The sequence below is a fragment of the Pseudochaenichthys georgianus genome, chromosome 9 (assembly GCF_902827115.2).
Source record: "Pseudochaenichthys georgianus chromosome 9, fPseGeo1.2, whole genome shotgun sequence".
Taxonomy (NCBI): Eukaryota; Metazoa; Chordata; class Actinopteri; order Perciformes; family Channichthyidae; genus Pseudochaenichthys; species Pseudochaenichthys georgianus.
This window is the reverse complement of record NC_047511.1, coordinates 64,213-77,325: the sequence shown is the minus strand read 5'-3', so window position 1 is coordinate 77,325 and position 13,113 is coordinate 64,213. Positions and strand designations below refer to the sequence as shown.

At 40.9% G+C, this 13,113-nt stretch overlaps 1 protein-coding gene across 1 annotated transcript in view; it reads left to right on the top strand.

Annotated features, from left to right (window-relative positions):
- LOC117452130 (voltage-dependent N-type calcium channel subunit alpha-1B-like) overlaps positions 1-13,113 on the top strand; it is a gene marked incomplete at its 3' end in the record, with an annotated part of 152,098 nt that overhangs the window by 74,824 nt on the left and 64,161 nt on the right. Inside the window, 1 exon segment of the mRNA XM_034090611.1 lies at positions 5,329-5,420. Coding sequence (XP_033946502.1) covers positions 5,329-5,420 — 92 coding nt within the window.

Below are 13,113 nucleotides of genomic sequence, written 5' to 3'. Positions count from 1 at the left end.
GTCACATGACTTGGACTCGAGTCAGAATCGAGTCACCAATTTGATGACTTGAGACTCGACTTGACAAAATCACAAAACACTTGCGACTCGACTTGGACTTGAACACCAATGACTCGGGACTTGACTTGGACTCGAGCCTTCTGACTTGAGGGGACTTGATCATTTAATTCAGAGGTCTCCAACACGCCGATCGCGAGCTGCCGCTAGAAGAAAAGACTTCCGTCTGGGAGAGCAGAATCTTCAGCCGCTTCTACTCTTGCTGAGAATCCTTGCAGGCAGGGGCGGGACTTTATTTAGCTGGTCCACCAAGCGGCCAATCATATGCGAGGACACACTAGGATCATACCATTATGTGAAAGAAGGGTGGGGGGCACAGAAGGTGTAGTGGTACAGGCCAGCTGCACAGAGCGACGGGGAGACGGATTGGAAAAAGTCAAGAAATTAGCGAAAACCGAAAAAATAAGCAGCATCTGGCTGCATTTCAATGATATTGGAGAAAGCAAAGCTGAGTGCAGGATTTGTAAAATGAAAATAACCTTTTTTGGTTACCTTTATTTTGGTAACCACTCAGGATTTACTGTCAGAGGTGGGAGAAGTTCAGATCTTGTACTTGAGTACAAAAGCACCAGAGTGTAGGAATACTCGGTTACAATAAAAAGTCCTGCATTCAAAATGCTACAAGTAAAAGTAGAAAAGTAATAGCATCAAAATATAGTTAAAGTACCACCTGCAGAGGGATCTAGATTCAGGTGTTCTTTTCCTGGCTGCACATTATCCCTTGCATAAAGATAGATAGTGGGTCCCTTATAATATGTTGTACACAGTGGAAATAAACATTCTGGTCACCTCAACATCAGGGATCGTATACATTAAACTCCTTCTGAATCAAACCGTCACGGTAGCCTTAACTTACTGATCCCTCTTAAAATAGAAACACGTTACTTTACCAGCAGAGAGAAAATGGATTATTAAATTATTAATGTGACTAATAAAGAGCAGTTTGATTATTAAGTATTATTCTGTTGATCGATGTCATTACATTTGGTGAAAAACACATAATGACTTGTTTATGACTCGTTTTGTCAAAGTTTAGGACTTGGACTTGACTTGAACTTGCCCAACCTGACTTGAGACTCGACTTGGACTTGAGCGCAAAGACTTGAGACTTGACTCAGACTTGAGCGCAAAGACTTGAGACTTGACTCGGACTTGAAAAACAATGACTTCTCTGGATCTTAGTGCTGCGTTTGATAGATTGATTGATTGAAAAGTTTATTAACAGCTTGTATATTGGGTACAGTACAGTACAGCTCAAAAAATACAATTGTTAAGGGGATGCAGACCAGAGAAAGACTTTCGTCTTGTTTACATCAGGGTCCCCCATTTCCAATTCATCATATCATTTAAGACATATAAGACATATTTGACATACAGATGGCTTATTTACAATTTACATACAGGTGGTTTTTTACATACAGATTGCTTATTTACAATTTTCATTTTAGATTTCGTTCTAATACATCCTAACCGGACATTTAAGACATACCAAGTCTACAGATATACAGTTAGTAACATAGTCTAAAATGCGAGTATATACATAGATGGGGGGGGGAAGCTGTCCATTGTACGACCGGTTGAGATTTGTACCATTACCGGGGCAAGTTTTGCAATGCTCTCCCCCGAAGGTGCTCTTTAAGAGAGGTTTTGAAGGTAAGCATAGTTTTACTTTCCTTTACAGTTGTGGGAAGAGCATTCCACCTTGATGTGGCATAATTTCAAAACGTGTATTCCCCCTTTTTTGCGCCAAATCTGGGTTTCACATGATTTGTGGAGCTCCCTCTGGTGTTATGATCATGGTATTCCTTGACCTTTGGGAAGAACTTTGACATGTACATGGGTACCATAGAGATGTAGTGGATCTTGTAGACCAGGCCCATTGCAAGTAGCTGTTGTTTGTTTACCAGAGAGGAGATCCGGTATAGAAATCTAGTTCTTTGATTGACTTTTTTTATTACATTGGATGCCATTTTGTCACAGGAGAGGTTTGCCTCAAGAATAGATGCTAGGTATGTAATTTCCTTCTTACTTGTGACAATAATGTCACCCACTGCAACTGAGAAGTCGTCGGTTTGACACTGTTGACCACAACATATTACTAGACAGACTGGAAAACTGGGTGGGACTTTCGGCAACAGTTCTAAATTGGTTTGAATCCTACTTAAAGGACAGAAAAAACGTTGTTTCTATAGGTAAATACACATCTGAGTTGATAAATATGACATGTGGGGTACCTCAAGGCTCCATCCTGGGGCCTCTTCTCTTTAACATCTACATCCTACCACTGGCTCAGATAATGAACAATAACAAAATAAGTTACCATAGCTATGCGGATGACACACACATTTACATAACCATTTCACCAGGAGACTATGCTCCAATTCAGACACTGAGTAAGTGCATTGAACAAATCAATGACTGGATGTGTCAGAACTTTTTCCAATTAAACAAAGATAAAACTGAGGTAATGGTTTTTGGAGCCAAGGCAGAACATATCAAAGTTAGCGCTGAGCTTCAGTCTGCAATGTTCAAAACAACAGATAAAGCCAGAAATGTAGCTGTAGTCATGGAAGTCAGCATACTATCACCTTAACAATATATCGAGGATTAAAAAGACTAATGTCACAGCAGGATTTAGAAAAACGTGTCCATGCTTTTATCTTCAGTAGACTCGACTACTGTAATGGTGTCTTTACAGGTCTCACTAAAAAATCTATTAGAAAGCTGCAGCTAATTCAGAACACTGCTGCTCAAGTCCTCAATAACACTAAGAAAGTAGATCACATCACTCCTGTTCTGAAGTCTTTACACTGGCTTCTTGTGTGTCAAAGAATACATTTCAAAATACTGCTGCTGGTTTATAAAGCATTGAATGGTTTAGCCCGAAAATACATTTCTGACCTACTGCTAAATGATTAACCATCCATCAGCTTTCTGTCCCCAGAGTCAGAACTGAACATGGAGAAGTTCAGTTATTATGCTCCAAATATCTGGAACAAACTACCAGGAACCTGCAGGTCCACTGCAACTCTGACTACTTTTGAATCCAGGCTGAAGACTTTTCTTTTTGCCGCTGCTTTTAATTGAACTATTCATATCTTAAACTGCACTGTAACTTTTCCATACATTTTTTTCTTTTAATGTTTCTTTTATTATTTTTGCTTTTTAATTACTGTTTTTAAATGCCATTTTCTTAATGTTTTTCATTTTTTTAAAGCACTTTGAATTGCCTTGTGTTGAAAGGTGCTATATAAATAAACTTGCCTTGCCTTGCCTTAGGCATGTTTAACATATCAGATTTTCAGAGTAATGTAGTTCAATTAATACAGTAGTATAATCTTCAAATTAAAGCTGCAAAATCCTAAAAAGGGTCCGAAAAGGATGTGGTCTGGTTGCCTTAAATGAAAGTAAACTTGGCATTCATAGGCAAATGAAAAATAACGACTTGTAGTGTTGGCGTGGGAGGTGTGCTAAACCCCCCCCGCAGACATAGTCCGAGTGCGGGAAAACTCAGCGGAGAAATGCAGAAGGGTGAAATTATTTGAATCAAAATTGTTACAGCTCAAATGCATTGCAACGACTTTGTTGAAAACTTGAAAGTGAAATGTTTAACTGGAAGAGTAGGAAAAATAGTGAAGAAGCTTAATATTTAAAAGAAAATGTTTAAAAAAGGTATAAACAACAACATGTATAGCCTCAATGTCCTGAAATAGCTGAATAATGTAATAGTTGAATGGTTTCTGTAGCTGAAAGTAGGCTGAAGGAGTTACATATCAGATGTACGTAGTAGTGAATGAATTTGTATTAGGAAGAGAAAATAAAGTAAAAAGGCTTGGGAAAGCAGCAGAATATTTTGACTGCAAACTTTTCGACTAAAACCATACATCACCAATAATGAATAAAATATGTGGAACATGTTGAAGTCAGTATGAAGTCTCTATCCGACAGAAAATAATAGGCTGAGACAGTCTAGTGTGTTTGTCAGTGTTTGTTTCTGTGCTGAGCACCTAATCATAACAAATAATCATAACACCTGTGTGAGCCCAGAGATAAAAGGTTTTAATCTGCCCAGCAACACCATGGTTACCAACTGCAGAACTGAGTCCCATTAAGAATGCATTGAGGATCATATCTGACCATTTTGACACCTGTTCAAAAACTATAGCTCCTATCAAAAAATTAACAGACCGTGAGCATCAGGGAACCCCAATGAACTGATATATGTTTTTTGGGGGGGTTTTGTGTGTAAAATGTGGAGATGGGAGCAGTTTGTTTAAAGTTTACATCTCTCTGTTCTGAAGAAAGAACCAGACACATTTAACATGGGAGTCTATTGGGAGCTAGGTGGACTTTTTGACAAGTTCATGACTCTTCAAGAGGCATTTTGTTTAATATTTTTTCTTAATTTTTTTTAATGTTTCAACGTAGGAGAGGTTTTCCATGAACAGCATTCGCACTAATACAAATTTGAAGAACTATAGTGGATTGCTGTGGCACAGCATTCACACTAATAATGACATGTTATTTCCAGGCTTGATAAAGCTCCTTAAAGACAAACAAGACATTTTATGACTGCCTTTACATTCTTTAATGCTACGGGAATACAAACACTTGCATGATCTCATGAGCCGAGAACTCCTCCATCCTCTTCACATGAGTGACATTTAAATTTGATTTAAACATCTGCTCAACATATACATCTGAATGCGCCTGGACAGACTGACTCTCTCTGTGTCTGTCTTCAGCATGCATTCACAAACTCATCATCAACCAACAAAATATACATTTACAGTCAAATTAAATATTTTTATTTTTATATTGGTAACTGCATCGGCAATAGGCAAAACATGCATAACGGTAAAAATCCAATATCATCCATCAATACTTTTCAACCTGTTATGTTTCCTTTTACAATGTATTCAATGCCAGAGCCTGATAGACTATCACTGTACTTATTCACATTATAAGGATGGAAGTGCTTTAAACTTCAGTCTGTTTGGGCGTTCCAGTAATATCAATATCATATCTGCATATTATTGTTTGTGCTGTGGTGTTATTACTGTTAGCAACACTATGAAAATACTATTTGCATGAATTTACCAACTGTTAAAACCATGTGTTAACAGTCTGTCTACCAGCCTCATTAACTCACTGAATGATGTTAAAGTGTAACATGTAGTGATCTCTAGTGATCTTTGGTTGCCAATGTGTTTGAGACAATCAGCTGTTAAAGTATCTGAAATCCTGACCCCTGCTGTGTTGTGTGTGCAGGATCCTGGCCACTGTGGGGACAGACTTTGATCTGAGAACACTAAGAGCGGTGAGAGTACTGCGGCCCCTCAAACTGGTATCCGGCATTCCAAGTGAGTTACCTGCACATGTAAACAGATTCCTATCAAAATTAGACCCCGTTTACATGGAGATGGTTCGTGTTGTATCTGCTACTTTTCTCTTTCGTATAGCCCGTTCGTTCACACGAGGCCGTAACGGAACCGCGGAAACGATAACGGGTCCCAAGGTGGGTAGATCTGCGGACGGAACGCTCTGGGCGGCTCCGTGTGTACGTCCTATACGATCATTTCCTGATAATGATAAAGCCATAGCCCCACCTCTCCCCACCTCTGCTGCTCACTGCTGTAGGATGGTCAGTAGCTACTGTCAGTAGCTACTGACCATTCTACAGATGTTACTGCAAAATCTACAGCTCCTCTACCACAACCATCAGCAACAAGTGGATATGGAGAACTACATGAACTACATGTTGCAAAATCCACCACGGAGCATAAACAGAAGGGCAACCATGCTCGAGCTCTTCTTTGCTGCTTTTGGTGTATTTTGTGGCGGAAGTACAGCGCCACTTGCACTTACAGGCCCGGCATATGTACTACAGCGTCTCCAGCGGGTCGAGCAGTCTCGTGTGAAAGGACAAGTTTCTGCAAACGGTCTGAACAAAACATTGCGTGTCATTACATGATTACATTACATGATTACATTACATGACATTTGTTAGACGCTTTTATTCAAAGCGACTTACATACATTCAATACTGTGGACAATCCCCAGAGGAGCAATTTGGGGTGAAGTGTCTTGCCCAGGGACACAACGACATGCTGACCGCAGTGGGACTCAAACTTGCTATCCCCTGATTTGAAGTCCAGCACACTATCCACTGAGCCACAGCCTCCCTCGTCTGCAGGGTGGGGAGGGTTACTTTAAAAATGTAATCCATTACAATAACTAGTTATATGTCAAAACATGTAATCAGTAACCTAATCTGAGTATCACAATATGAAAGTAACCTGATTACTAGGGTTGGGTATCGTTTGAATTTCCACGATTCTGATTCCGATTCCGATTCTACTTTTCGATTCCGGATCTTAACGGTTCTCAATTCCGATTCTTTGAGGGGCAGGGTAAAAAAAATCTAAATGGCTTCTTCCACCAAAAAAAGTACATTTATTCGAGAAACTTTTACACAGGTTAGTTTACAGTAATATTCACATTAATCAGTCTGTTTATATTCACTGCTATGTAACTGTAACCTGAGAACCACTGAAGCTACAACAGTGCAACAGTCCAACTTTTAAAGGACAGTTCTTGTTGAGAAAAACAAGCATATCTGCCTTCTCAGGCATACCGGGAAGAAATGTTTGAACGTTTTAAAGTAAAATGCTTCAATCTGGTGCACTTTAAGCAGAATTACTAGAGACTAGATCTAGGGGGTACAACTCCAAACACCCATATGAAAAATATCGGTTTACATTTGAATAATTAAATAAGTATGTAAGCATAAGCAATAACCCGTAGCCAATAACAAATAAATGTCACTTGTTTTATTTTTGTTGTTCATTCATATCTTATTTTACTATTTTATTTATGCATATTTTTTTATCTCCAGTTTAAAACGATATGTCTGGTTTACTGTCCTATAGTATACATTGGAATGATTTCAAACCTGTTTTATCCCAATAATTATAAAGGAGTGCCTTGGAAATATGTGTTTACATAAATTGTGATCAAAACGTTTGAGACCCACTGAGATAACTAAGGGTGCGTTCACACCTGCCTTGTATAGTCCGGTTGAATCGAACCCTGGTGCGTTTAGCCGCTTGGTGCGGTTCATTTGGGACGGTGTGAACACAGTCCGAGACCTCTTAAGTGAACTAAACAACCGGACTCTGGTCCGCTAAAATAGGTGGTCTCGGAGCGCTTGCTTGCGAACTCTGGAGCGGTTCATTGCTGGTGTGAACGCAGTCCGCACCAAAACATAGGAAGCGCAGTATTTACGTGTCACAAGTAGGGTGACCAGATGTCCCGCTTTGCGCGGGACTGCACAGCATTTTCACGACTTTTGGTGCGTCCCGCAAATTGAGACGATGTCCCGCATATTTCATTTTGATTGGCTAAAACGCTTTTCTTTAAAATCAGATTCATCCAATGGCTGTTGAGAAAGCAGGGAAGGCTATCATCAGGGGGCTGTGTTTGCTGTCAATCAAACTGTAACACACGGCGGGTGCTGGTCAAGTGTTAACCAATGAGAGTAACTCACTCACACCCACCCCCCCCAAACAACAACAACGAACGCAGGCGACGCAGCAGGTTATGGAAAATGGAGGAAACTGAAACTACAGCTAAGAAGAAAAGAAGATGTACATACAACAAAGACTGGGAAGACACTTACCCGTGGGTGCAGCCAGTGCAGGGCGACTCAGAGATTTTTTTGCAATCTTTGCAAGAGTAATTTTTAAATTTCACATGGCAGTGAATACGACGTCAAAAGACACAGAGAATGCGGTTCTCACAAGAAACGTGTCGCTCAAACAGAGACATCCCACTATATGGAGACATTCCTACTCAAACCAAAAAATGATGGTCACTCAGACAAGGTAACAGCAGCAGAAATAACCAGTGTTTACCATACAGTGCAACACTCCCATTCATACCGGTCAAATGACTGGTAACAAGCTAGCGCCGACCATTTTTCCAGACTCTGAGATAGTAACGAAAATGTCATGTGGTCGTACAAAATCAGCGTCCATAATAACAGATGTGCTTGCCCCTGCCTCTGTGAAGAGTTGTTTGACAGAGTCAAAGACACCAGTGGTTCTAGGTGACAAAATAGCACAGCAACAAAATAGCACAGCAACAGAAGGTGGGCCCCCACGTGTAGGGGCCCACCTTCTGTTGCTGTGATGGACAAAACTTAAAGCTATTTTATTTTATGTATTATTATGTTTCTGTTCCCTCCTGGCCAGTGTTGGTTTTATTTTATCTATTAATTTATGTTGTGCCTACTTGTACAGGTAATACACTAGTTGAATTAAGAAGATGCATTTCTAAACACTTGAAGTGAATAATGCCTGCTGCCTTGGTTAGCCTTAGTTTACTTTTCTTTATTAAAAAACTGCATTTTGACTTCACTTTCTGCTCTGTTATATATTTGTTACGGTTTTTCTTCCGGGGGTTGGGGGGTGCTGTTGAGAGGGTGTCCCACATTGTCCCACACAACCATACTCCTTGTCCCACATTTGGTTTGTTGGGATCTGGTCACCCTAGTCACAAGAACGCGGATATCTTCAAAAATCTTTAGCGAAAGAGTCTTTCAAGACATCCGCGGTTGTTTAGTTAAAGAGTAAAGCAGAATTAAGTGTTGAACAGTGTCGTGTAAAGTAACAATTCTCCGTCAGCTACATAAAAGTAAGAACACCTGTCGTCGGTGAAACGCCCCTCCTCTGCATGGATAAGCAGGAAAAGAACACCGACAGGCTGGTCAGGAGCCCGACGTGAAGCGGAGGGATCTAGATCGACATGAAGGTGTTCTTTTCCCCATAATGATGCTGCTGCACATTATGCCGCTTATTACATGGCCACATTCCTAACAAAGTAACGACATGACTCCCAATATTAATTGAAATGCTTTTGTGGATTTAGAAAATTATTTTATTGATTTAAAAAATAGTTGTATTTAAATGTACATGCATCCGCTAAGAAAAATAGTCCGTTGTTACTGTTTGAACTAACGTAGCAACGGCAGGAACTGCTTCGATAGCGTTTTTGAGGAGCTTTTTGATTACAGATTTGAAAAAAATCGTTGCTTGCTTTAAAAGTAGCACAATTCATTATGTCAAACCTTGGAAAGTATCTAGATATCCCTGCCCTAATGCCAAAGTAACTGGCAACTGAATATGTGTCGCCGTCTGACCTATGTCTGGACCGCTGCGTAAAAAGGAGGGTTTCTGCCTGTTACTTCTCCGCTGTTTTCTTGTCGCTCTTGTCAGTTAGTTTCAGCCAAACTGTACAGTTAAATCGAACGGACTTCTTTGTGCAGATGTGAGCGTCCTTAACAACGGTCGATAAATCCTTGACAGCGGTCTGTCTGTTCTGGATTAAAAACGTGTCACGTTTTTTGAATTGACCAATCAGAATCGAGTATTCAACAAAGCCATGTAATAATGTTTTTTAACGGACGTTGTTTGATTATATAATCATGTCTGTTGATCTCCAGACTAACAGCAGCATGAGAATAACCTGCCGAAAGTGTCGATGCTCCATGGCGGAGGATTCGCTAGAAATTGCCGGGATTAGGCTTCGCTAGAAATTGCCGGGATTAGGTGTGAACACACCCTTAGGGTGTGTTCACACCTAATAGTCCGCTCTCTGGTGCGCACCAGACCACAGTTTGTTACATTGTTTCATTTCTCAGAAGGTTCGGTTTGCGTTCACACTGGCAAAAACTCAAAGGGACTATAAACTTTAAACACAAATCATGTGCACGGAAATGCTGTTCACCCATTGGTCAGACATTAAGGGGGTACAAACGCAAATCCCGGCAATTTCTAGCGAAGCCTCCGCCATGGAGCATCGGCACTTTCGGAAGGTTATTCTCATGCTGCTGTTAGTCTTGAGATCAACAGACATGATTATATAATCAAACAACGTCCGTTAAAAAACATTATGACATGGCTTTGTTGAATACTCGATTCTGATTGGTCAATTCAAAACACAGAGTCCGGTTGTTTAGTTCACTTCAGAGGTCTCGGACTGCGTTCACACCGACCCAAATGAACCGCACCAAGCGGCTAAACGCACCAGGGTTCGATTCAACCGGACTATACAAGGCAGGTGTGAACGCACCCTTAGACTAAAGTGAACTATCTAAACCCTCAGAGTCCTTTACCTCACTGAGCTGTAGTTATCAGCCTCAGTCTGACTGGAGAGGACTCTCCCTCCACATCTTCTTCTTCCGTTAGAGCAGCTAGCACCAGATGCTAATAACAACAGCGAGTACCGGTCCCTCTCTCCCTCGCTCGCTCCCACGCTCGCACTTTGGCTGTGAGCTGCGGGTGCTAGATAAGCCAACATCCCCCATTTTCATCACTTACAGCGCCCATCGTACAGGGCAAATGAAACGTGTAACCAGGATGAAAAGGGTGTTACATTTACTTAATTATGAATGTTGTTACATCAAGGCAGAAAATTAGGATGAGCACCAACGGTCCAAACTTTTTTTTTCCCTCCCAGAGCTGTCAGCGCAGCGCCTCCACAGATCTGGCATCCTAGGCGAACATCTATAACGCCAGTGCGACAGGCCGGCTCTGGGGCCTCATTTATAAAGGGATATACGCTCAAAAAATGGCGTACGCCAGTTTCTACGCAATGTTTGCGATTTATAAAATACTAACTTGACGGGAAAACGTGCGGTCCTCCACACAAACTCTAACCCATGCGTACGCACTAAGCACAAAAACGGGAGAGACGAGAAACTGCGACCCCGTTGGCAGAAGGAAGAATGGAGAGAAATATGTGGAAATAATACCATAAACAAAATGTTACCTCTCATTTGTCATATAAAAGAATTCATTTTCAAACATTGATTAAAGCAAATCTTAAAATGATTAAACAAACGCCTGTTTGAGACTCCTCAGTGCACACAAAAACATAACTTGGAGAAATAAATAAATACGGATATGTTATTTAAAACCACCTCGAATATGTTGTGTTAATGTTATGAAATGTTTTCTCATAAATGATGCGGTCAGCAGGAGGACAGAATTACGTCTAAACTGACGCCGTTTTGCATTTCAGGTTGTAGGTACGAGCATGGTTTTATATACTCTCACGTTTAATCGTGTTTTATGCCGTTTGCCAAGACTTGATAAGTCGCTCGTAAAACACAGGAGGTATGGAAACTAAGAACACCATATGTGGTCAATTGTACAGCTGATATAACACAACACATTAGTTGTATTTCCTTTAACTGGTGGATATAGAGTTGCTGCAGTGGAGACGCTGCGCACAGCTGATCGACAGCTGGGACACAAACCACCAAACACAAAAACATAATTCAGATCCAGTCGTCATGACTCCACTCCGGAGGGATTCCCCGTTCATTTCTTACAGTCTCTCATCAAGGGGGGGGGGTCTCCTGTCCCCGGTACAAACACACTGCCTGAGGAAGGCTATGTGTATTTATTTTGTCATTAGACTTTTTCGGACCACTTATTTATTTATGTTATTTATGTTGGTGACGATCCGACCTCCATGCTGCTACTCTGGTTCAAACGGCATCCACCAAACAATGTGATTTATCTCCACCTCCCCAAAATAACCAAAATCTGACACGGTGTGAGACTAGGGTTGGGTATCGTTTGAATTTCCACGATTCCGATTCCGATTCCGATTCTACTTTTCGATTCCGGTTCTTAACGGTTCTCGATTCCGATTCTTTGAGGGGCAGGGTAAACAAATGATACATGCTTCTTCCACCAACAAAATTACATTTATTCGAGAAACTTTTACACAGGTTAGTTTAAAGTAATATTCACATGAATCAGTCTGTTTATATTCACTGCTATGTAACTTTAACCTGAGAACCACTGCTACAACAGTGCAACAGTCCAACTTTTAAAAACAGTTCTTGTTGAGAAAAACAAGCATATCTGCCTTCTCAGGCATACCGGGAAGAAATGTTTGAACATTTTGAAGTAAAATGCTTCAATCTGGTGCACACGCAGAATTACTAGAGACTAGATCTAGGGGGTACAACTCTAAACACCCATATGAAAAAGATCGGTTTACATTTTAATAATTAAATAACAAATAGCCTACATGTAACGCATTTTATTTTTGTTGTTCATTCATATCTTATTTTACTATTTTATTTATGCATATGTTTTTATCTCTCCAGTTTAAAACGATGTGTCTGGTTTACTGTCCTATAGTATACATTGGAATGATTTCAAACCTGTTTTATCCCAATCATTATAAAAGAATGCCTTGGAAATATGTGTTTACATAAATTGTGATCAAAACGTTTGAGACCCACTGAGATAACTTAGACTAAAGTGAACTATTTAAACCCTCAGAGTCCTTTACCTCACTGAGCTGTAGTTATCAGCCTCTCAGTATGACGGGAGAGGACTCTCCCTCCACATCATTGTAGAAACATCTTCTTCTTATATCCGTCAGAGCAGCTAGCACCAGATGCTAATAACAACAGCGCCCTCCCTTTCTCCCTAGCTCACTCGCATTTTGGCTGTGAGCTGCGGTTGCCAGATAAGCCAACATCCCCCATTTTAATCACTTGCAGCGCCCATCGTACAGGGCAAATGAAACGTGTAGCCGGGGTGAAAAGGGTGTTACATTTACTTAATTATGAATGTTGTTACATCAAGGCCGAAAATTAGGATGAGCACCAACGGTCAAAACATTTTTTTTTCTGCCAGCGCAGCGCCTCCACAGATCTGGCGCCCTAGGCGAACATCTATAACGCCAGTGCAAGGGGCTGGCCCTGGTCTCAGGTTACACTGTAGGAAATGTCCCGCCCCGCCGCAGTCATGCAGTAGGCTACGGAGAGCGGCGAGAAACATTTCCTCAGGAATCGAAAAGCGGAACCGAAATTCACATTTCTAAATGATGCCGTTGGAATCGAAATGTTGGAACCGGTTCCGAACCGGAACCGGTTCTCGGTACCCAACCCTATGTGAGACGTCTTTTTTAACTTTTCTGTCGTCATTTCCTGCGATCTCCTTCATAAAGTCAGTCAGAATGAATGAA